At 42.1% G+C, this 25,771-nt stretch overlaps 1 protein-coding gene across 3 annotated transcripts in view; it reads right to left on the bottom strand.

The window, feature by feature from the left end:
• The window catches only part of MTA3 (metastasis associated 1 family member 3), a 172,419-nt gene extending 146,933 nt beyond the window's left edge, over window positions 1-25,486 (bottom strand). For all 3 annotated transcript variants that reach the window (XM_035000994.1, XM_035000993.1, XM_035000995.1), the window contains exons 1-3: window positions 25,432-25,486; window positions 23,708-23,775; window positions 14,907-15,000 (exon numbers count right to left, since the gene is read on the bottom strand). In XM_035000994.1, coding sequence (XP_034856885.1) covers window positions 14,907-15,000; window positions 23,708-23,775; window positions 25,432-25,459 — 190 coding nt within the window. In that variant the 5' untranslated portion in view covers window positions 25,460-25,486. The remainder of the gene's footprint in view (window positions 1-14,906; window positions 15,001-23,707; window positions 23,776-25,431) is intronic.
• Window positions 25,487-25,771: the final 285 nt, after the last annotated feature.

Below are 25,771 nucleotides of genomic sequence, written 5' to 3'. Positions count from 1 at the left end.
TCATGATCCCAGAGTCCTGGGATCGAGTCCCGCATCGGGCTCCCTGCTCAGCGGGGAGTCTATTTCTCCCTCTGACCCTCCCCCCTCTCATGCTCTCTCTCTCAAATAAATTAATAAAATCTTTAAAAATAAATAAAATAAATAAGTCACAGGGCTGAAAAGTACAGCATAGTCAATAATACTGTAATAACACTGTATGGTGAGCGATGATAACTACACTTATCCTGGTAGCATTACATAATATATAGAATAATCAAATCACTATGTTGTACATATGAAACTAAAAAAAAGAAAAAAAACCTCTAGACAACGTATAGAAATACTATACATAGCAGAAGGCAGTCCGGTACCAGAGAAATTTGATTCACATGATTTTTCAATGTCCCTCTGAACATTTATATAGGTGAAAAACATGACTCTGTTACTGGAAACTAAAATTAATTCCATTCTATGTAGGAGCAGAAATACTTTGGATGTGGTTTTAATATAACTGACTTTTCCAGGAATGCAGCCATCATATAAAAAGAGAAAAGCCTATTTTGTTTTGTTCAGAGCTTACCAAGAGCACCATTCCAAAAAGTCATGACAAATATTAGTGTTCCTAATATAACATTTCAGTCTAATCTGTAACTGCTGCATTGCTAGCAATTCCATGCATACACACAGACATTTCTTTTTTTTTTTAAGATTTTATTTATTTATTTGACAGGGAGCAAGCAAGCACGAGTAGGGGAGGGGCAGAGGGAGAAGCAGACTGCCCGCTAATCAGGGAACCCGACATGGGGCTCGATCCCAGGACCCTGAAATCATGACCTCAGACACAGGCAGATGCTTAACCGACTGAGCCACCCAGGCAGAACGACGCTGATATTTCACAACTTCATTATGTCTTCCACTATAGTCATGCCCCCAAATTTACACATATTGAAATACAGTACATATGATTATATTATGCATTGTATTATATAGTCTATTATGAATGGTTTTATATTATATTTCAGTTAGAACATGAAATATCGAGTTTTAGTTTTGTTTTTTACATAAGTTACACTATCGATGAATTTCACTACAGAATAATAAAGAAGGCATTTTTCCTGACTTATTCTCACTGTGGCCAAAAATTAAGTATGAGGAAAATATTCAGCATAAGGCATCAGTGCAATATCATTTAGTCAATCTATCAAAAGAAAATGAAGTTTAGGGGCGCCTGGGTGGCTCAGTTGGTTAAGCGACTGCCTTCGGCTCAGGTCATGATCCTGGAGTCCCGGGATCGAGTCCCGCATCGGGCTCCCTGCTCGGCGGGGGGTCTGCTTCTCCCTCTGACCCTCCTCCCTCTCATGCTCTCTGTCTCTCATTTTCTCTCTCAAATAAATAAATAAAATCTTTAAAAAAAAAAAAAAAAGAAAGAAAATGAAGTTTAGGGGCACCTGGGTGGCTTAAGCTTCTGCCTTCAGCTCAGGTCGTGATCCTGGAATCCCGGGATCTGAGCCCCACGTTGGGATCCCTGCTTGGCGGGGAATCTGCTTCTCCCTCTGACCCTCCCCCGTCTAGTACTCTCTCTCACGCTCTTTCTCAAATAAATAAATAAAATCTTAAAAAAAATTAAAAGCTTTAAGAAAAAAGAAAAGAAAATGAGGCTTATTTAAAGAAGAGTTCAAGGGGCACCTGGGTGGCCCAGTCATCAAGCATCTGCCTTTGGCTCAGGTCATGATCCCAGGGTCCTGGGATCAAGTCCCGCATCGGACTCCCTGCTCTGCAGGAAGCCTGCTTCTCCCTCTCCCACACCCCTTGCTTGTGTTCCCTCTCTCGCTGTGTCTCTCTCTGTCAAATAAATAAATAAAATCTTTAAAAAATATAAAAAATAAAGAAGAGTTCATTAAATACTTTTAGTAGGCAGCGATAAGCTTTGATATTGATCTTAAAATATCATTGAAATTACACAAAACCAGAAAATCTATTATGATCCTGTTCCAGTTAACTATTGCTGAGTTAGGAATCACCCCAAAACTTAATGGCACAAACAACAACTATTATACTTTGTTCACAGGTTCAGTGGGTAAGGAATTCAGACACAGCACAGCAATCCTGCCTTTGCTTCCCAATGAACAGTGCTTGAACTGGAACTCAAATGGCTGAGACTGGATCAGCTGGTGGTTCCTTCAGCCACGTGTCTGGCACCTGGGCTCTCAGCTAGGGCAGTCAACCATGGCACCTATATATGGCCTCTCCATATGGCTTGGCCTTCTCACAGTATGGTGGCTAAATTCCCAGCAGGAACATCCTGACAGCAAACATTCCAAGAGAACAGGCAGAAGCTGCATGGCCTTTTATGACCCAGCCTTGGGAGTCACACTGCATTCCTTCCACTATATTGTACTGTTCACAACAATATGGACCCCATCTAACAATGGAAGGAATGGCAAAGAATTTGGGGACCGTATTTTAAAACCACCGCAGTTTTTCAGCCAACCAAGATGCTAAGACAAATAACTGGTAGCCTGGCTGTTCTTCAGATTTGTTCCCCTGCTAAATGTAAAGCTGCAAACATTTGTATAAGCAAATATAATGAACAAAACACACGCAGACGACCAGGTCCCCAACATTAAAGAACCTCAGAGTGAGCACTCAGAATATACAAACTGTGTGCTAAGGCCAGGAAAGAAAGCTGGAGAGAACAGAACAGATGTATTCAAAACAATCAATTTCAGTACTTCAAAGTAACAATTACGATTACTGGTTACAAATTTTTTAAAAAGAGGTGCCAAGGGGCATCTGGGTGGCTCAGTCAGTTGAGCCTTCTACTCTTAATTTCAGCTCAGGTCACGATATTTGAGCCGTGGGATCGAGCCCAGAATCGGGCTCCATGCTCAGTGGGGAATGTGCTCCAGATCCCCTCTCTGCCTCTCCCTCTGCGCATCCCTGCCACGCTCTCGCGCCAAATTAAATAAATCAATCTTTAAAAATAAATAAATAAAAGGGGCACCTGGATGGCTCAGTTGCTTAAGCCTCTGCCTTCGGTTCAGGTCATAATCTCAGGGTCCTGGGATTGAGCTCCAAGCTGGGCTCCCTGCCCAGTGTAGAGCCTGCTTCTCCCTCTTCTTCTCCCTCTGCCCCTCCCCACCCCCTGCTGTCTCCCTCAAATAAATAAAATCTTTAAAATAAATAAATAAATAAAGGTATGAATTATTTTCTAAAATCCCATTTAAGTCCAAAATTCCTACAAAATACAATAAACTTTCTGTATCTTTTTAATAATCATAAATTACTTACTACCTAAATATTAAAAAAATAAAGTTCCCAATATGCCCTTTGACACCAAGACATTTTATAAGAACATAATGACTCAGACCGGGATGTGATAAGAACTGGGTATAGAAGTCACTTCACCTTTTACCTGTAACAAATCATAACCTTACTGATTCATAATATTACCACATCCTGAAATGTCTTATTTAAAATTTTAAGATCAAGGACATCTGGCTGGCTCTGTCAGAAGAGCATGTGACTCTTGGTGTCAGGGCTGTGAGTTCAAGCCCCACACTGGGTGTAGAGATTACTAAAAACCATAATTAATTAATTAATTAATTATTTTTAAAAAAAGATGTCAACAGTACTTTCTGATTCTACTCAAAATAATAACACAAAAATGCCAGAATCAGGGGCGCCTGGGTGGCTCAGTCATTAAGCGTCTGCCTTCGGCTCAGGTCATGATCCCGGGGTCCTGGGATCGAGCCCCACATCGGGCTCCCTGCTCGGCGGGAAGCCTGCTTCTCCCTCTCCCACTCCCCCTGCTTGTGTTCCCTCTCTCGCTGTGTCTCCCTCTGTCAAATAAATAAATATTTTTTTAAAAAATGCCAGAATCATCAATAACTTGGTAAACAATATGAACAGGATTTAAGGTAGGAAAGATCAGTCTCTCCCCAATTCTCTCCAAGAGCTAATTCTGGTTTTATAATTCTTAGTAGGAATAAATAAATCTTCCCATCTTCCTTCCTTTTCTTCTTCAACAAAGCTCCAAGTGTGTGCGTGTTGTAGTGGAAACACAGGGGCAAACAGAATGAACATTCATCAGAAAATAACTATTCTTACTCATCTCATTTTCCCTACATCCCAACTTCAGCCCCCAGTAAGTGATATAACTTCACTTTTTGCCTGACTGGTTAAATACAGCAGAAGATGACACAAAATTTAATTTACTAAAGCTTTACATTTTTTACTTAAAAATAAAATCTTAGGGGCACCTGGGTGGCTCAGTCGTTAAGCATCTGCCTTCGGCTCAGGTCATGATCCCAGTGGGATTGAGCCCCGCATCGGGATCCCTGCTCCGTGGGAAGCCTGCTTCTCCCTCTCCCACTCCCCTTGCTTGTGTTCCCTCTCTCGCTTTGTCTCTCTCTGTCAAATAAATAAATAAATAATCTTTAAAAAATATATAATAATAAATAAAATAAAATCTTAAAAAAGAAAAAAGGGGGGAAGCCTGGCTGGCTCAGTCCGAAAAGCATTCAACTCTTGATCTCGGGGTTGTGATCTCAAGCCCCACATTGGGTATAGAGACTACTTAAAAATAAAATCTTTTTTTTGTGTGTGTGAGAGAGAGAGAAAAACAAAGCGTGCGCATGCTAGTGGGGAAGGAGGGGCAGAGAGAGAGGGAAAGAGAGAATCTTAAGCAGGCTCCATGCTGAGCTTGATCAGGGCTCGATCACAAGACCCTGAGATCATGACCTGAGCTGAAATCAAGAGTTGGGTGCTTAAATGACTGAGCCACCCAGGTGCCCCTTAAAAATAAGAACTTAGGGGGGGCCTGGGTGGCTCAGTCAGTTGAGCGTCTGCCTTCAGCTCAGGTCATGATCCGGGGGTCCTGGGATGGAGCCCTGCAACCAGCTCCCTGGTCAGTGGGGAGTCTGCTTCTCCCTCTCCCTCTGTGCGCGCGGGCTCTCTCGTTCTCTCTCTCTCTCATATAAATCAATAAATCTATCTTTTTAAAAAGATTTTATTTATTTATTTTACAGAGAGAGAGCACAAGCAGGGGGAGCAGCAGACAGAGGGAGAGGGAGAAGCTGACTCCACGCAGAGCAGGGAGCCCGATTCGGGACTCGATCCCAGGACCCTGGGACGATGACCCAAGCTGAAGGCAGACACTTAACCGACTGAGCCACCCAGGTGCCCTCAATAAATCTTTTTTAAAAAATCTTTTTAGGGGGCACCTGGGTGGCTCAGTCGTTAAGCGTCTGCCTTCGGCTCAGGTCATGATCTCAGGGTCCTGGGATAGAGCCCCACATCGGGCTCCCTGTTCAGCAGGAAGCCTGCTTCTCCCTATCTCACTCCCCCTGCTTGTGTTCCCTCTCTTGCTGTGTCTCTCTCTGTCAAATAAATAAATACAAAATCTTTTAAAAAAAAAATCTTTTTAAAAATTAATAAATAAGGGGCACCTGGGTGGCTCAGTCTTTAAGCGTCTGCCTTCAGCTCAGGTCATGATCCCAGGGTCCTGGGATCGAGCCCCACATCAGGCTCCCTGTTCAGCGGGAAGCCTGCTTCTCCCTCTCCCACTCCCCCTGCTTGTGTTCCCTCTCTCGCTATGTCTCGCTCTGTCAAATAAATAAATAAAATCTTTTTTAAAAAATTAACAATTAAAAATAAAAATTAATAAATAAGGGACACCTGGGTGGCTCAGTTGGTTAAGCAACTGCCTTCGGCTCAGGTCATGATCCTGGAGTCCCAGGATCGAGTCCCGCATCGGGCTCCCTGCTCGGTGGGGAGTCTGCTTCTCCCTCTGACCCTCCCCCTCTCATGCTCTCTCTCTATCTCATTCTCTCTCAAATAAATAAAATCTTTAAAAAAAATTAATAAATAAAAAATAAAGCTTTACATTTTAGGAATCACAATATAAAAGTATACAATATGTCAAAAAACATCTAAAACATGTGAAGCAGGCCATAAAGAATACTGATGAAATTCATTTTTCAAACTCCATTCTGAGAACCATGTCCATTTGAAACTGCCATCTTTTCTTTAAACCAAAATTCTGTTTCTAATAGATTAAGAGAATCAAGATGCTTTTAAAAACAAAGTACAGGGGCGCCTGGGTGGCTCAGTCGTTAAGCGTCTGCCTTTGGCTCAGGTCATGATCCCAGGGTCCTGGGGTTGAGCCCCGCATGGGGCTCTCTGCTCCATGGGAAGCCTGCTTCTCCCTCTCCCACTCCCCCTGCTTGGTTCCCTCTCTGTCAAAAAATAAATAAAATCTTTAAAAATAAATAAATAAATAAATAAATAAAAACAAAGTACATACTCTGGCATTCCGTGAAATTACCTTACTAAAATCAGATTTCTTTTATAAAAATATACCATGAGAGGCTCCTGGGTGGCTCAGTCAGTTAAGTGTCTGCCTTCTGCTCAAGTCATGATCCCAGGGTCCTCCTTAGTGGGGAGTCTGCTTCTCCCTCTACCCCTCCCCCCCACCCCACCGCCCCCACTCTGCTCTCTCACTCTCTCAAAGCAATAAATAAAATCTTTAAATATATGTGTATATATAACACCATGAAATATCCAATATGTTAAAAGTACATGGCAACTAGGTATTGCACCAGTCTGTCTCAAAAGAAAGTCTCTCCCCTGTGGTTAGACTGTGGTCTCCAAGACCATTTCCCAGTAAAAGGAGCCAGGACTCCACAGAGATTAGGTTTGAGGCAAGAAGTGTAAAAGATGAGCCTGGAACATCTTGTCATATCAAAAAAGCAAGTAAGATAATAAAGACTACTAAGATCATGTCTAAATAACTGAAGAACCAACATAAATAAGCCCTCTGGCTGAAGGTAGGACAACTTTTGAGTATCAGTAAGGATTATAATTGAAGGGCGCCTGGGTGGCTCAGTCCATTAAGGGTCTACCTTCAGCGCAGATCATGATCCTGAGGAGAGGCTCCCTGCTCAGTGGGGAGCCCGTCACCCTGCTTGCAGTCTCTCTCTCACACGCACACTCTCTCTCTCTAATAAATAAAATCTTTAAAAAAAGGATAAGAGGGGTGCCTGGGTGGCTCAGTTGTTGCGCATCTGCCTTCAGCTCAGGTCATGATCCCGTGGTCCTGGGATCGAGCCCCACACATCGGGCTCCCTGCTCCATGGGAAGCCTGCTTCTCCCTCTCCCACTCCCCCTGCTTGTGTTTCCTCTCTCGCTGTGTCTCTCTCTGTCAAATAAATAAAATCTTTAAAAAAATAAAAAATAAATAAAAATAAAAATGGTAATGACTAAAAAAAGGAAAAATCATGTCCAAGCCTTTTTTTTTTTTTTTTTTTGACAGAGAGAGACACAGCGGAACAGGAAACACAAGCAGGGGGAGTGGGAGACGGAGAAGCAGGCTTCCCGCTGAGCAGAGAGCCTGACGCGGGACTCGATCCCAGGACTCCGGAATCATGACCTGGATCTGAAGGCAGACCCTTAAGGACTGAGCCACCCAGGTGCCCCACGTCCAAGCCTTTAATTTAACCTGCCTGAACCTGAAGATTAACCTGATAGCTGACATAGGGAATATTCCCTTCACAGAGATAGTCTACCCAGTGAGGGGATGGTAGAACTAAAAGCATAATTTTCACAACTTTAATGAATTAATCAAGGCAATCATCATTCAACAATGAGAACATTACAAAAAGATAGCTTAAAAATTCTGTTTTTAGGAGCACCTGCCTGGCACAGTCAGTAGAGCATGTGACTCTTGATCTCAGGGTTCTAAGTTCAAGCCCCACATTGGGTGTAGAGATTACTAAAAAATAAAATCTTTTAAAAAAAAATCTGTTTTTATTCTTTCCTATTAAAGGCATTCATAGGAAATTTTGCAAAATCTGAATAAATCTATAGATTAGTGTACCATCATCCTTGGTTAGATAAGAAATTCGGTTGTTTTTTTTTTTTTAGATTTTATTTATTTGACAGAGACACAGCGAGAGAAGGAACACAAGCAGGGGGAGTAGGAGAGGGAGAAGCAGGCCTCCTGCCAAGCAGGGAGCCTGATGTGGGGCTTGATCCCAGGACCCTGATCCCAGACCCTTTAAGCGTCTGCTTAAAGACTGAGCCACCCAGGCACCCCAGAAACTCTGCTTTTTTAAAAAAGATATACACTGAAGTATCTTTAGGAATTAGGGGAACTGTCTTGAACTTACTCTCAAATGGCTCAAAACAGTAATAAATACATAATAGAGCAAACAGTAAATATAATAGAGCAAATAGAGTAAAATGTGAGTAAAGTAGAGTAAAATGTGAATGTTTTGGATGAAGAGCATATGGGATTTCTTGGTAATGTTTTTAATAATTTTTCTGTATATCTAAGAATTATTGGGCGCCTGGGTGGCTCAGTCGTTAAGCATCTGCCTTAAGCTCAGGTCATGATCCTGGAGTCCTGGCATCAAACCCCGCATCGGGCTCCCTGCTCAGCGGGGAGTCTGCTTCTCCCTCTGAACCTCCCCCCTTCTCATGCGCTCTCTCTCTCAAATAAATAAAATCTTTAAAAAATAAATAAATAAATAAATAAATAAAAATAATTATTTCTAAGTAAAATGTTAAGGAAAAAAAACAAAACAATACATTATGGACCTCATGGGAGAAGTGCACAATACTACCTCAGGAACTAATCTTGCACCCACTACCTCACCTCTCCCCCCAAAAAACCATGTGGCTTTCGATCCTCTAGAATCTGAACCTAACTATCCATCTACAGAAAAAACATGGTAAAGGACACAAGAGATGCAATAAACAACCTCAGACCAAAGGAAATTATAGGATGAACAACCAGTTATCTTCAACAAAATACTAAGGGATATATAGAGAGAATATGAATCAATATCCACACAAAAATTTGGACATTAATGTTCACAGTAGCTAGTTTTTCAAAATAACTAAAAACTGAAACAACCCAAATTGTCCATCAATTGAAGAATAAACATTTATCCATCCAATGGAACATCATTCAGCTATAAAAACTAATGAAGGAATTCAGGCAATAACAAGGAAAAAACTTGAAAACATTATGCTAAATTTGAAAATCCAGACACAAATTATTATTATTAGCAGCACCTGGCTGGTTCAGTTGGTAGAGCATGCAACTCTTGATCTCCTGAGTTCAAGCCCCAGTAGGGCATAGAACTTACTTAAAAAAACAACAAGAAAAAACCCCGCACACATATTATATGATTCCTTGATGTGAAATGTCCAGAAGAGGCCAATCCATAGAGACAGAAAGTGTATGGTGGCTTCCAGAGGCTGAGAGGAAGGGGGAATAAGAAGTTAGTGGTTGAGGGTGCCTGGGTGGCTCAGTCGTTAAGCGTCTGCCTTCGGCTCAGGTCATGATCCCAGAGTCCTGGGATCGAGCCCCACATCGGGCTCCCTGCTCGGCGGGAAGCCTGCTTCTCCCTCTCCCACTCCCCCTGCTTGTGTTCCTGCTCTCGCTATCTCTCTCTCTGTCAAATAAATAAATAAAATCTTTAAAAAAAAAAAAAAAAAAGAAGTAAGTGGTTGCCTTTTGGGTGGTGAAAACATTTTGAAATTAGATAGTGGTAATACTTATACAACTCTGTAGGTATACTAAAAACCACTCAATTGTGCACTTCAAAAGAATGGGTTTTATGCTATGTGGATGATATATCAATTAAAAAAAATGGATAGACAAGGAAAAAAAGAGAGACTTAAGAGTACTATCAACCAATCATAATCTATTAACCTTATTTGGATCTTGATTTAAACAAACTATAAAAAAGAAAAAATTCATAAGAGAAAAAACATGAAAACTAAGTAGATATTTGATAATACTGTTTACAGATTCCTAAATGATCAAAGAATGCTAAAATGAGTAGCTTAAAGATTGACCAAGAACAAACTATTCACATAGTTGCCAGGTATCTCCTCCAAAATAACTTACTAAATACAAAGGGACACCACCTTGACCAAGTCACCAAACCTAACATAACCAATATTAGGACAAAACCAATTATTTGCCTCTTAATACAATGCACTGAGAGGGACACAATAGGACTTCCATGGCAACCCTACAAAAAAAAAAAAAAAAACATAACCTGCAAAAAACCCCATAACATATCCTGACTCTAATCATGAGGAAACATCAGACGGACACAAATTGAGCCATATTCTACAAAATAAATGGCCTGTTTTCTTCAAAAAATGTTAAGGTCAGAAAACACAAAGACTGAGGAACTGGTTCCAAAACAAGGAAAAGGAACAATAAAATACAATGAATCTGAATTTTATTCTAAACTAAGAAAAATTATATATAGCTATAACGAACACCACTGGTCCATGAAATTTGATTAAGGACTATGAATAATGGTTTTGTGTGAATATTAGGTTTCCTGACTTGTTTACTCTACTGTGATTACTGAAAACAATTTCCTTGCATTTAGAAAAACACACCGATGTCTCCAACTTACTCTCAAATGACTCAATTTATACATATAAAAAGAATGATAAAGTCAAGAGAACAAAATGTTAATTGCTGAATCTGGGTAAAGCTTATACGGGAGTTCCCTGTATATTCTTGGCACTTTCTTTACGTTTGAATGAGGCCGTATCTTTTAGAAATACACACTGCAATATTTACAGATGAAATGGTAAGATTCTCTGATGAGCTTCCATATAAGGGGATGAGGAGGGGTACAGATGAATTGATTGGTCATTTATTGATAACTATTAATGCAAAGTAGTCGAAACATCAGGTGGATTATACTATTCTCTGTACTTCTGAATGTTTGAAATTTTCTATAATAAAAAAGTTTAAAGGAGTCCATAATGGAAAGGTTTTTAAGTGGAGAAACTGATGGGGTGCCTGGGTGGCTCAGTCGTTAAGCGTCTTACTTCAGCTCAGGTCATGATCCTGGGGTCCTGGGATCGAGCCCTGCATCGGGCTCCCTGCTTGGTGGGGAGCCTCTTCTCCCTCTCCCACTCCCCCTGCTTCTGTTCCCTCTCTCGCTGTCTCTCTCTCTGTGTCAAATCAACAAATAAAATCTTTAAAAACAAAAAAGTAGAGAAACTGAGGCTCAGGAAAATTAAGTGGCAACCACACCCAGGAATCCAGTTTTGAAACCTTTCCAATGTATGATTCTCTCTCCAATAATCCTCCTTTAAAACCTTTTTATATAGCAAGAACTATCCAGGCAATTTTATTCTCCCCACCTGAAATTTTGGTCAATACCAAACAGAAATACAGTAAGATACTTCTGACGCCACCTTTGAGAGTAAACTCAATAAATGATGGAAGAAACTGGCAAATGTAGATAGAAGTAATCCACCCAGGGCGCGTGGGTGGCTCAGTCAGTTGAGCGACTGCCTTCGGCTTGGATCATGATCCCGGAGTCCTGGGATCGAGTCCCGCATCGGGCTCCTTGCTCTGCAGGGAGCCCGCTTCTCCCTCTCCTTCCCACTTGTGCTCTCTCTCACTATCTCGGTCTCTCTCTCAGGTAAATAAATAAAATCTTAAAAAAAAAAAAAAGAAGAAGTAATCCACACAAAGAGGTGATCTAAAAAATTGCTGAGGAGGTAGAAAAACCAACTGACATTTATTAAGCACTTATTTATGATCTTAGGTCCTTTTTTTTTTTTTTAAGATTTGTTTATTTATTTGAGAGAGCGAGAATGAGAGAGAGAGAGAGAGTGTACATGAGTGGGGGAGGGTCAGAGGGAGAAGCAGGCTCCTCGCTGAGCAGGGAGCCCGATGCGGGACTCGATCCCGGTACTCCGGGATCATGACCTGAGCCGAAGGCAGTCAGTCGCTTAACCAACTGAGCCACCCAGGCGCCCGACCTTAGGTCCTTTAATCTTCACATCAATGCTGGTATAATTTTTTCCCTTAATCTTTTCTAATTGTGGTAAAATATATATAATACAAAATGAGGTGATTTTTTTTTTTTTTCAATCTCATCTTACACATGAGGAAAATGGAAATAAGAAATTGAGAAATTTTCCCAAGACAAGCAGCAACTAGCAAAGCAGAATCTGAACCCCGGTCTTTCTCTAAACTACATGACTGCCATTACATAATTTGATTGACTTTTAAATCACTTAAATTTGGTCTCAAAGAGTTAATACCAAGAGCCTACTCAATTCTGATTTTCTACATCTACAAGCCTACAACAGCACCAAAATGCGGCCATGCTGAGACTCTCCATGAGCAGTCAGCAGACCCCCTAACAATCTTTATACCAGACTACCTCTGCCGCAGCAACTTTAGAAGCTACATTAGAAGCTAAATTAAATCCAGAAGTATATGAATATTAATAAGACATTTCACCTTTCTTAAGCTTATGTTGTAAATGGTAAATGAAATCCAAATAATTTTGCAGAGCCACTCTAGTAACACACTGAATTCATAGATTTTAGCTACAACTAAAATAACTGGTTAGTATGTCATTTTAAAAGGTAGTATTTTGGGGGTGCCTGTGTGGCTCAGTCGTTAAGCGTCTGCCTTCAGCTCAAGTCATGATCCTGGAGTCCTGGGATCGAGCCCCACATCGGGCTCCCTGCTCCACGGGCAGCCTTCTTCTCCCTCTCCCACTCCCCCTTCTTGGGTTCCCTCTCCCACTGTGTCTCTCTCTGTCAAATATGTAAATAAAATCTTTTAAAAAATAAAAAGTAAAAAGTAGTATTTTGGTCTCATACAGGAAGGACAAATATGAATTCCCTAAATCTGTCAATACATAATTTATAAATATTATAGAACTCATGCCATTCTTTCTAAAGAAAAAAATGGAAAAATTTAAAAACACTATTAACTACAGGGGCGCCTGTGTGGCTGTTGGTTAAGCGTCCGACTCGTGATTTCAGCTCAGGTCATGGTCTCAGGGTTCTGGGATCAAGCTCCGCACTCAGCTCGGAGTGGGCTTGGGATTCTCTCTCCCTCTCCCTCTGCCCCTGCCCCGCCCCCGCACTCTCTAAATAAATATCTATCTCTAAATAAATAAAATCTTAAAAAAAAAATACAAAACCATTATGAACTACAGCAGAAAATAAAGTAGGAATTTAACTTATACAACCACCAATCTGCCTGATCAAACCAGTGACCCAGTGGGGAAATGATTATCAAACAGACACAGAACAAACCTGTGCACACAATAGCCTCCCTTACCAAAACACTTCAAAAGCTTCAGGATCCCCAAGACCAGAGCATCACAGATCAGTGTCAAACTGAAAAACACACATACATATGTCCTAGTCTCATATATTTTGTAGGATGAAAATGGCTTCAAAATAAAATATTTATATTCCACATATTTCTTCTTTAAGTTTTTTTTTTTTTTAAAGATTTTTATTTATTTATTTGAGAGAGAGAGAATGAGAGAGCACATGAGAGGAGGAAGGGTCAGAGGGAGAAGCAGACTCCCCGCCGAGCAGGGAGCCCGATGCGGGACTCGATCCAGGGACTCCAGGATCATGACCTGAGCCGAAGGCAGTCACTTAACCAATGGAGCCACCCAGGCGCCCCATCTTTCTTAAAGTTTAAATCACTTTTTTTTATGATTGTGTTTGTTGTTTTAAAAATCAAAGGGGTAGGGGCGCCTGGGTGGCTCAGTTGTTAAGCATCTGCCTTCGGCTCAGGTCATGGTCCCAGGGTCCTAGGATCGAGTCCCACGTTGGGCTCCCTGCTCAGCAGGAGGCCTGCCTCTCCCCTCTCCCACTCCCCGTTTGTGTTCCCTTTCTCGCTCTCTCAATGTCAAATAAATGATTAAAATCTTTAAAAAAAAAAAACAGGGGTAGGGCACCTGCTGGCTCAGTTGGTAGAGCACTTGACTTTTGATCTCAGGGTTGTGAGTTCAGGCCCCATGTTGGGTGTAGAGATTTCTTAAAAATAAAATCTTTTAGGGGTGCCTGGGTGGCTCAGTCGTTGGGTATCTGCCTTTGGCTCAGGTCATGATCTCAGGGTCCTGGGATGGAGCCCCGCATCGGGCTCCCTGCTCAGCAGGAAGCCTGCTTCTCCCTCTCCCACCCTCCCTGCTTGTGTTCCCTCTCTCGCTGTGACTCTTTCTGTCAAATACATAAATAAAATCTTTAAAAAATAAAAAAATAAAATAAAATGTTTTAAAAGATAAAATGAAAAATAAATTTTAAAAATTTTAAAATAAAAAATTATAAAAGGAGCTAAAATATGTCAAAGCTGTTGATTGGGGGCGCCTGGGTGGCTCAGTCGTTAAGCGTCTGCCTTCGGCTCGGGTCATGATCCCAGAGTCCTGGGATCGAGTCCCACATGGGGCTCCCTGCTCAGCAGGAAGCCTGCTTCTCCCTCTCCCACTCCCGCTGCTTGTGTTCCCGCTCTCACTATCTCTGTCTCTGTCAAATAAATAAATAAAATCTTTAAAAAAAAAAAAAAAGCGTTGATTGGGGGGGAAAACACACAATAAAGGTTAATCTACAAAGTAGGGCTCAAAGTTGCTATCTACAGGAGTTCACCATATATAAATATCACTTTGCACTTCTTTTTCTGGCAAACCTTTTTTTCATACATACCTAATTCTATATGCATATAATAAATAATCAGAATTTTTTAAAATGTAAATATTACCCAGTTGCCTTAGAAGGGAAAAAAATATCCTTCCAAAATACCAATAAAGTATAAATGTGCTCATATTTAAGCCTTTCAAAACCACCACTGAAAACTGCAGATGGTAAAACACTACCCTGATTGTCTGCGGAAGCACAGAATTCTATTTCAATGTATTGACTAATATACATGTGATGCAACCTAAGAAAATATATACTAAAACCAAGCACCATCCAAAAAATTACTCCCATCTAAACTCTAAGAGGAACACAAATGGGAAAGCAAAAGGCTACAGGTAACAAAAAAAGTGTTTTTCCTCCTATCATGGAAAACAAAAACCTTAAAACATTTTTTAATTAAAAAAAAAAAGACAACTTACTAGCATGCTTGTCTGCAAGCATTATAAGCGTGTTGGAAATATCTCGTCGTCTATAAAAGCACACTACTTTTGCTTCCACGTTGCCAGTTGCAGTCTAAGAAATAAGAAAAATAAAAGTTATCTGTACTGAATAGTAGACTCAAATAGTTTATAAAACAAAACTAGATACAATATAATTATAAGAACACTCTCATTTATACTGTGCCAACCTCAACTGGGGGATAATCAGAGAGCTAAAAAACTCAAATGAGGATGAGCAGCACTTGTAAAAGTTCCAAGTGAAACTGAAATGTCAAACATACAATAACTTACTGGCATCAATTAAACTAAAGTGATCAGATCGCTTTAATGAGCCAGAGAGTGAAATCTGATTAGCTTTGAGAAACTAATCCCCCAAATTTTAAAAGCCACAACTGTAACTTTTTTTTTTTAAAGATTTTATTTATTTGAGAGAGAGAATGAGAGACAGAGAGCACAAGAGGGAAGAGGGTAGAGGGAGAAGCAGACCCCCCGCTGAGCAGGGAGCCCGATGCGGGACTCCATCCCGGGACTCCAGGATCATGACCTGAGCCGAAGGCAGTTGCTTAACCAACTGAGCCACCCAGGCGCCCCACAACTGTAACTTATTTAAGACAGTTAAACTTATCTCCTCCAAACCCACTCCCAGAAGTATAGACTAAGAGTAAAATCATGCAGCCCTCTCCTAAACAACCATGTTTGACTGATGGTGAAGCTCTGTGAGTGTGGGAAGCCATCACTTAGAATGAAGCAGATGACCTGGAAAAGCATTCTCTAGCCCAGGTAAATCTACGAATCCGTAGTAGTCAATATTCTCAGTAGCACTTAGTTTACCTTCACATATGAAAGTATTAAAAATGAGTTATGAACACTGAAGCTCTCATTTATTTTTGACTACAGTCTAGAATATAACCAATATTCAGTTAGGTTGTAATTTACTGCAGCTGGGGCCCAGGCTCCTACTCTCCCATTCCTTATGAATTCTGAGAACTTTCAAGGTCAATCATTCATTACAAAGTTCCTTGTAAAAACACACAGATTACAATAAAATCCTACTGTGATTTCCAATTTCAAAAAAAAATTGAGAACAACTTTTCAGAATTTCTCTGGGCTTACAAATATATTCAGACATAAAGAAATAAGAATATATATATATGCTGCAGTAAACTGTCCATTTTAGGAAGTTCAGCAGCAGTATTTTAGAGTGAGAAATAGTCGTGAAAAAATATTGCCCCTTTGAATTGAAATCATATTAAATCCTAACCAAAGTGCTTCTATATTTCACAATATTGTGATCAAATACATCCTCCAGAAGTAATGATCCAGCAATCTAATAAATGAACAGGCTGATATTTCTTGTAAATAAAATCTATCAAGGACTACAATTACAAGCTCTTTATCAGTTTTAAGACAAAAGCATTTTCAAAACCCAAAGCAACCATTTAAAGGCATATTTTTTTCTGCCTCTCTAGAGAGTTCCTCAACCAGGAATACTCTACAAAACTAATTAAATTCTTATTTAAACCTGCTTGAGGTAGAGGGACATAGTTCAAAATAAGCAGTCTCTTCTGAATGATGCACACACTTGGCTATTAGGTATTTTATAACTACAGTATTCCTCTTCCCCTCTACAAATACACACACACACACACTTTCAAGCATGCCTCTGAGTTAAGCTACTCAAACTGTGGTCCAAGGCCCGGTCTACAACTCCTGCGGTGTACTGAAATGAGAACAGAGACTGAGAGTGTGTGTTAGAGCATTTGGTAGTTAATTTTAATCTATTGAACCTAATAATGAAAAATGAAGGGTGGGGGGATGAGTTAGCCCAGTGATGGGTATTAAGGAGGGCATGTACTGCATGGAGCACTGGGTGTTATATGAAAACAATGAATCGTGGACCACTACATCAAAAACTAATGATGTATTGTATGGTGACTATCATAATAAAATAAAATTTAAAAAAAAGAAAAATGAAGGCTTGTGTTTTTATAAGCCTATTTTAAACTTCATTTTTCTACTATTTTCCTTTAATTTTATAAAAGCAGTCTGAGGGCGCCTGGGTGGCTTAGTCGTTAAGCATCTGCCTTCGGCTCAGGTCATCATCCCAGGGTCCTGGGATCGAGCTCCACATCGGGCTCCCTGCTCAGCGGGGAGTCTACTTCTCCCTCTCCCACTCCCCCTGCTTGTGCTCTCTCTCTCGCTGTATCTCTGTCAAATGAATAAATATAATCTATAAAAAAATAAATAAAAAATAAATAAAAATAAAAGCAGTCTGAGATAGTGAACCTTCTTAAAAATCTTACACCACAAATAGTTTGCCAAGCACTGCTCTAAAGACCTAGGTTAGGAGTTCCTTCCTGGGGGCACCTGGGTGGCTCAGTCGTTAAGCTTCTGCCTTCAGCTCAGGTCATGATCGCAACATCCTGGGATCGAGCCCAGCATCAGGCTCCTTGCTCAGTGGGAAGCCTGCTTCTCCCTCTCCTGCTCCCCCTGCTTGTGTTCCCTCTCTCGCTGTCTCTCCGTCAAATAAATAAATAAAATCTTTAAAAAAAAAAAAAAAAAAAAAAGGAGCTCCTTCCTGGCTGGCTCAGTCGGTACAGCATGTGACTCTTGATCTCAAGGTTGTGAGTTTGAGCCCTACATTGGATGGAAAGATTACTTAAAAATTTTTAAAGCAGTGCTTGCGCGGGGCAGTTGGCTAACTGGTTGGTCCGTTGGTGGGGAGATCGGCGGGCTGGCTGGTGGGGAGATCGAGCCCCAGTGTCAAGCTCCATACTTAGCAGGGAGTCCGCTAGAGATTCTCTTTTCCTCTCCCTTTGTCCCTCCCTACCACTGACAGAGGGCGCGAGCTTTCTCTCTCAAATAAATAAATAAATCCTTAAAAAAAATAAAAAAGCCTTGTGTTTCATCACATCAATTTCTTTGCTATGTTCTTTTCTCCATTTAGGTTGCAGCCTCTTAAGTCCCTATTCTATCAAGCACATTTACTAAAATATCCTCTAATGATAAGGGGCTTTTCATAAGCTCTAAAATCATTTTAGTCAACCTCATACTCATGTCTGTTTCTATCTCAGACTTAGGAAGTACATTATTTAATTTTTATTTATTTGACAGAGAGAGAGACAGCGAAAGAGGGAACACAAGCAGGGGGAGTGGGAGAGGGAGAAGCAGGCTTCCCGCGGAGCAGGGAGCCCGATGTGGGGCTCGATCCCAGAACTCTGGGATCATGACCCAAGCCGAAGGCAGACGCCCAACGACTGAGCCACCCAGGCGCCCCAGGAAGTACATTATTAAAACAAAAACAAAACAAAAAAACCCACCACACACACACTTTCCATTTCAGAAAGTCTGTGGTTTGCCTACAGTAAAGAACAAGTGAAAATCCACTTTCCTTTCCCAATTTCTGTCCTTATTCCCAAGAGATCCCAAACTGGAGGGGGGTCTTACCTTAGGTTTCATGAGGGAATCTCCTGAAACTATGTGCAAATTCCTATATGTGCAAATGTAGATGGAGGCAGAGGGAATCATCAGACACTCAAAGAAATTAGTGACTCCCCTCTCCCCACCAAAAAGATGGAAGACACGAAACAGTAAAATGAATCTCAGAACAAGTCAGATGGCTAATAAATTATATAGAATATGAAGGTACACACAAATTATACAACATATACACCAAAAACAAAACAAAAATAGCAAGTAACATGCTAATCTTTCCACAAGTTTAACTTCCAAAACTTCCTGAGACTATACTGTTACTATGTGTACATAGCTTTCTCTTTTTTTTTTTAAGATTTTATTTATTTATTTGAGAGAGAGAATGAGAGAGAGAGAGAGCATGAGAAGGGGGAGGGTCAGAGGGAGAAGCAGACTCCCTGCTGAGCAGGGAGCCCAATGTGGGACTCGATCCCAGGACTCCAGGATCATGACCTGAGCCGAAGGCAGTCGCTTAACCAACTGAGCCACCCAGGCGCCCATATAGCTTTCTCTTGACATGCATGCAGACACAGTCTTTAGAAGAACACCACCCAACCTAGATAGTGACTAAATAAAATTTACCAAAAGTTGTTTTCATAATTTTAATCTTATATTCGTCCTCCAAAAGATCATCTTCGTGATATCTGAGTACAAGTTAGGAGAGAGGGAAAAAGGGAATATAAGATAATCAATGTTGAACTGTGTTTATCAACTGATAATTACTGGTTTTTCCAAAACTTTTAGGGAAAAAAATTGAGACAAAATTCTATTACCAAGGACATCTAGCTGACTCAGTTGGTGGAGTATGCGACTCTTGACCTCGGGGTTGTGAGTCTGAGCCCCATAATGGGTGTAGAGATTACTTAAAAATAGTATCTTAAAAAAAATCTACTACTGTAATTAAAAAAAAATGAAATACTGTAGCCCAGCTTTCAAACTGAACAAGTAACATTTCAAATAGGATTTTTTAAAAAACCAGAATCCATTCTATAAGAGTGAATTTTTGGGGTACCTGGGTGGCTCAGTCAGTTGACTGTCTGCCTTCAGCGTAAGTCATGTTCCCAGGGTCCTGGGATCGAGCCCTGGAGCCCCCAAGCCCCGGAACCCCGTGTGTCATCAGGTTCCCTGATCAGCGGGGAGCCTGCTTCTCCCTTTCCCTCTGCCTACCTTTCCCCCTGCTTGTGCTCTCTCTCTGTCAAATGAATAAATAAAATCTTAAAAAAAAAAAAAAAAGTGAATTGTCTATAACAATGGTGATTGACAGCTTATCCTAGGAATTTTGTTCCAAAAACACATTCTATTCAGAAGATAATTAATAGGGGCCACCTGGCTCCTGGCTGGCTCAGTGAGCAGAGCATTTGACTTTTGATCTCACGGTAGTGAGCTGGAGCCCCGCTTTGGATGTAGAAATTTCTAAAAATAAATAAATAAACAAACTTCAAGAAGATAGTTAATAAAATAGGTTAATATCAGGGCGCCTGGGTGGCTCAGTCGTTAAGCGTCTGCCTTTGATACCAGGGTCCTGGGATCGAGCCCCACATCGGGCTCCCTGTTCCACGGGAGGCGTGCTTCTCCCTCTCCCACTCCTCCTGCTTGTGTTCCTTCTCTTGCTGTCTCTCTCTGTCAAATAAATAAATAAAATCTTAAAAAAAAAATAGGTTAATGTCCTTTCTTTTTAAAAAAAAATTTTTTTTTTTTTTAAATTTATTTGACAGTGAGAGAGGGAACACAAGCAGGGGGACTGGGAGAGGGAGAAGCAGGCCTCCCGTGGAACAGGGAGCCCGATGCGGGGCTCGATCCCAGGACCCTGGGATCATGACCTGAGCCGAAGGCAGACGCTTAACGACTGAGCCACCCAGGCGCCCCCAAATTTTTTTTATTTAAGTAATCTCTACACCCAACGTAGGGCTCAAACTCAGGACCTCAAGATCAAGAGTCACATACTCTACCGACTGACCCAGCCAGGAGCCTCTTAGGTTAATGTCCTTTCCTATCCTGGCTTACCAATTAGAATATATCAAGTGCTCTTAAATTCATTATTTGGATTTTCCATCATGTTAACTTTCCCCACTTTGCCAAAGTGACCTCCGATCTTCTCAGGGCCTTTTATCTGGAAAACTCATGTGGCCTCTCTTCCCTGGCTACTTCTTCCTCAACCTTTAGGCCTCAACTTCAATGTCCTTAAAATCCTTTCCCTTTCTATCCAAAAGAAGTAACCTCTGTTATCCCCTAGGTCAAGGCTCTTGTTTATTTCCTTCTTAACAGGTATCATCAGGACGCCTGTTAAGCCTCTGACTCTCGGTTTTGGTTCAGGTTGGGAGATCAAGCCCACATCAGGCTCCCTGCTCAGCGCAGCATCTGCTTGAGATTCTCTCTCCCTCTCCTTTTGCCCCTCCCCCACTCGTACTTTTTTTCTCTCTCAAATAAGTAAATAAATCTTAAAAAAAAAAGTTACCATTTTTGCTATTTTCTTTATGCCTACTAACTTGCCTTTTCATGTGCCCCCCTCAAGAGAATGTAGACCCTGTGTGGGCAGAAAACACATCCATATTGTTCACTGTTGTATATCTGAGCCTAGCCTAGTGCCTGGTACATAACAGGTACTAAAAAAAACATTTGTTTAATGAATTATTTAAAATGAGGTATCTTGGGACACCTGGGTGGCTCAGTCAGTTAAGCGTCTGCCTTCGGCTCAGCTCATGATCCCAGGGTCCTGGGATCAAGCCCCGCATCAGGCTCCCTGCTCGGCGGGAAGCCTGCTTCTCCCTCTCCCACTCCCCCTGCTTGTGTTCCCTTTCTTGCTGTGTCTCTCTCTGTCAAATAAATAAAATCTTTAAATAAATAAATATAAAATGAGGTATCTTTTCCACATCCTTTCAGAAATAAAGGCCCTATTGGACACCTGGGTGGCTCAGTCAATTGAACATCTGCCTCCAGCTCAGGTCATGATCCCAGGGTCCTGGGATCCAGCCCTGCATCAGGCTCCCTTCTCAGCGGGGAGTCTGCTTCTCCCTCTGCCCCTCCCCTCCCCCTCATGTTCTCTCACTCTCTTGCTCTCAAATAAATAAAATATTTTCAAAAAAGAAAAAGAAAGGCCCTATATAAATATTTCGTATTTAGCCAATCTGACTTATTTAAAAATAATCCATCCATTCAAACTGCCACTGTCTGAAATTACAGACTCATCTCTCACAATTCAGTCATCCCCAGAATGAAAAAAACCATTATTATATTAAGGACTCTCTGCTGAAAGCAGAGGGCCAGGAAGGTGAGGATGAAGAACAAGGGATACTTTTGGAGTGAACAGTAATATAATGATAAAGGAGTATGAAATGAGCCAGGTTCAAGCTAGATGTGCAACCCAGTCACATAACCACTGTGTCCCGCACAACAACTCCATGATGCATCTGCCTTTAAGGTTTAAGGTTATTTTGAGGCTCAAAAAAAGTAAAAATGTGAATCCCCAGATCATATGCTTCCAGAACACCATGCTCTGATGTTTGCAAATTTAGCACAGCTGCGATTTTCCTTCTACTTGTGGGATTATTTGGCTGATGCTTGTCTCCACTACTGGACCTATTTTTGTTCACCCCTGAATCCCTAAAAGCACATATCTAAAAATGCCTGGCAGGTAGCAGGTCCTCAGAAATACCTGTAAAATGAATGAATCAAAATACTTTGTAAACAGTAAAGCTATGTGCAAGCATTAAAGTCAGACATTTGAGAAATTCATTAATTCAATAAATATTTACTGAATGCCTTAAGTATGTGCCAGTCACTTATTCTAAGGCAGTTGGGATGAATTAGTGAACAGAAAAGATACACACAGAGCTTACATTCTAGTCTGGGAAAACAGGCAATGAAAATAAACACAATAATTAAGTATATTGGAAGGTGATAAATGATACAGAGAAAAGAGCAAGGCCGAGGAAGGTATAGGGAATTAAAACACCTGGTAGTCCTAAGGTACATGCATGTGGAAACAGCCAAGAGTCTACTGTGCTTGGAGCCAAATGAGCAAGGCAGAGAGCAGTTAAGAGTGGAGGTCAGAGGGACAGGGAGCAGCCAGAGAATATGTCTCATATAGGCCAACATTTTTCTTTGTTTCCTAATTAATTTTCTAAATAAACTGATAAACAGTTTCACGTTGCCTACACTCTTATACATCAATAACACAAAAGAGATCAGAATGACGCCCTGATAGTTCCCACCCACAGACTGATCTAATCCTGAGGCCATTCTCTTCATTTGGTGGTGGTGGTCTCAACTACAACAGAATTTTTATAAATGCAAGGTCCATGGGGATATCTCCAGAAGCAAATCAAGATCTCAGGGTTCATAAACCACACTTTGCTTCCTGGGACCCAGAACTGGCCCAGTCTCTAGATGGTACTTTGGGGGAAAGGCATTAGCTAGAGAGCCCCCAACATTTTAACGCTATGAATTCTCATAAGCTATATAAATAACCTTCAAAGTTGGTTTGGAGGAAACCAGAGCACCATTAGTAATCCATGGCTCATATAGTTCATGACTTTTCATATGTCACCATTATAAAAGCTCACCTACTGCAGTCACAATGCTTCTGATGTCCTGGACACAAGCGATCAGAGACAAACCTTAATATAAAAATTTTATTTACTTAAGGCCTAAAGTAGTAAGTTAATCTACATTATACCAAAACTGTATTCTTATTAGTCAGTCTAGTCCAAAATTTTACAAATTCCCTTCAATACTTTATTTCCTAGCTTCCTCCTTCTAAAGCTGGAAGAGGAAAAAAATAATTCACCGAAAAGGGAGAAATACAATTATGACTCTAAATATAAAAAAGGACTGAGTTACAGGAGTGCCCTGCTCTGAGAAGCTCTGAGCAATCTGAAGAAATCTGCAGATGTTAAATACTTCAGTAACATTTAATATCACAGGTAATTATACAAAGCAAAAGAATATTCAGAATCCTGCATAACTCTCTAATCTCTACTTTTTTTTTTTTTAAGATTTTATTTATTTATTTGAGAGAGAGAATGAGATAGAGAGAGCATGAGAGGGGGGAGGGTCAGAGGGAGAAGCAGACTCCCTGCTGAGCAGGGAGCCCAATGTGGGACTCGATCCCAGGACTCCAGGATCATGACCTGAGCCGAAGGCAGTCGCTTAACCAACTGAGCCACCCAGGCGCCCCTGCAATCTCTACTTTCAAAGAGTCTAGGAATAAAAGTAAAATCACCTCTTATGCCTTTTACCTAATTACCCTTCAATGGAAAACAATTATTTTTTAATATTAAAATCAAGAATACTCAGTGTATTTATACCTTGTTGAGTTCTTCTATCCTTCTGATTAGGTACGGGTTACTGGAGGAGTTCTCAAAGTAGACATAATCTGTAATTAAAGGAAGTAAAGAGCTTAATCTTTTCAACAGCATTCACGTTTGTCAATCTATGACTTCTGTATTAGGCAATGCACATTCAAAATGAAGCACATAATTCATTCCTGGGTAAAAGCAATACAACCTTAATACATTTTCTCATATGCCTACTATTCACAGACCCTTATTTTCCTGGCATTTTCATTTCCATTAATGTTTTATCAAGTTCTCCTAGTCTTTCGGGCCACACATCACTTCTTTACTAATAAACAAAAAGACTCTTCTCATCACCGAGTAGTCAGGGCTGACTAAACATGTGTCTTTCAAGCTATAACTGCTTCCACATCTTTTCCCTCCAATCCAATTTACCCTGGAGTATGCTCCTCACATAAAACTATTGACCTAAGACAAATTCAGAGCATCTTGAAAAGCTTAGCAGCCCAAAGTACATTTCAATCACCAACTTAAAAAAAAAAAAAAAAAAAATCAGGTGAGCAGAGTAGGTAAGAGGAAACACACTGACAAACTTTTCCACAGCTCTAGCTGGGATGATGGGGGAGGGGCATGAAAAGGGGTTCCCTTTCCGAAAGACAGAGCTCTCTGGAGTTATCAGGATTTTGATATGCTCTTTGCCATATTTAACCCAGATTCATTTCGGGTCTTGTTATAAAGAAATCCCTGCAGGCTTTCAATAAAAAAGATAAAAATTTTCAAGTGACTTTTCCTCTCCTGTAATAGGCTCACTGGAAACTTCCCACTGTGTGTTTATTTGAAAGGCTGGGCTGCATTGTTATTGTCTATCTTAGGGGCTCTTTCCCGTCTCTCTTCTGCAAAGTGGCCTCATTTGGCCACGCCATTCCCAACACCATCCATCAGGAGCTCAGCTAATGAGCAGAGAAGAGCAAGTCTCACACACAAACACGCCACTTATCTGAATTATTATTTTACCAAGAAAGAGGGAGGAGGGCGTCGTGAGTAGGGAGAAAGTTTGTTTGACCTTATTTCTCTCTTCTGCAGAAGGCTGGGAAGGAGGCAGTCACCAGAGCAAACGTCCAGGCAGAGCTCAACTCCCCACCTCTGGCTGCGGTGCCCCGGCTCCCCTATGCCCCATCTTGGGGGGCTGGGCAAGAAACGGGAGGGGGGACTGAGGAAGGCGAGGTGCAGGGCCCTGTCCCCGCAAACAGGCCTGTCCAGCTGTGCCCCTGGCTTTGCCCCCATCGCCCCCACGCCCCTCACCCCACACTCCCACTGAAGGGGAGGAGTAGAGCCGGGGGGGATGTCCCCCCATCCTCTCCAACCCCCACTGCCTGGAAGCCACGCGGGGAGAAACCCCCCTATTAGGGGGCTCGACGGCCGATACTCAATGGGGGCGTCCTGGAGGGGGGCGTCTGAGAATTCACACCCCCAAGTACAGGCCTGGCCCTAGAAAACTGAGCGGGGGTGGGAGCGGAGGGGGAGGGTGGGCGCCGGCCCCCAGTGGGCCACGGTCGGGGGAGGGGCGGGTGGCGGGGGTGGGGAGCCCCGGCCCCCTCTGCGGGCCCCGGCCCCCCCCGCCCCCTGCGCCCTCCGCCCGGGCGCCCACAGCTCCCGGCGGTTAGGGTGAACTCGCCCCGATCCCCCACTCCCGGAGCCCGCTCCCAGACGGGCCGGGTCGGGCCGAGCCTTCCTACCTCCGACCCGGTACATGTTGGCCGCCATGTCCGCCCGCCCGCCCGCGGAGCCCGAGCCGAGCCCCGCCCGCCGCCGCCGCCGCCGCCGCCGCCGCCGCCTCAGCCTCGGCCGCCGCCGCCGCCGCCTCGCCACGGGGGGGAGGGGAGGGAGGGACCGAGGGGAGGGGGAAGTGAAGGGGAGGGGACGCCGCGGGGTGGGGGCAGGTTCCCGCCCCCAGCGACGGGCCTGCGAGGCCGAGTGGGCCGGGCCGGGCCGGGCCGGGGGAGGTCGCTGCGGGGCCAGCAGGGACCTGGGGAGGGCGGCGGCTTGGGGGCCCTTGCTGGAAGTGGAGGACCCTAG

This window comes from Mirounga leonina, unplaced genomic scaffold, assembly GCF_011800145.1.
Source record: "Mirounga leonina isolate KUSES-001 unplaced genomic scaffold, KU_Mleo_1.0 Mir_125, whole genome shotgun sequence".
NCBI classification, from domain to species: domain Eukaryota; kingdom Metazoa; phylum Chordata; class Mammalia; order Carnivora; family Phocidae; genus Mirounga; species Mirounga leonina.
Note: the sequence above shows the minus strand (reverse complement) of the source record. Positions and strands in the feature narration are given on the sequence as shown.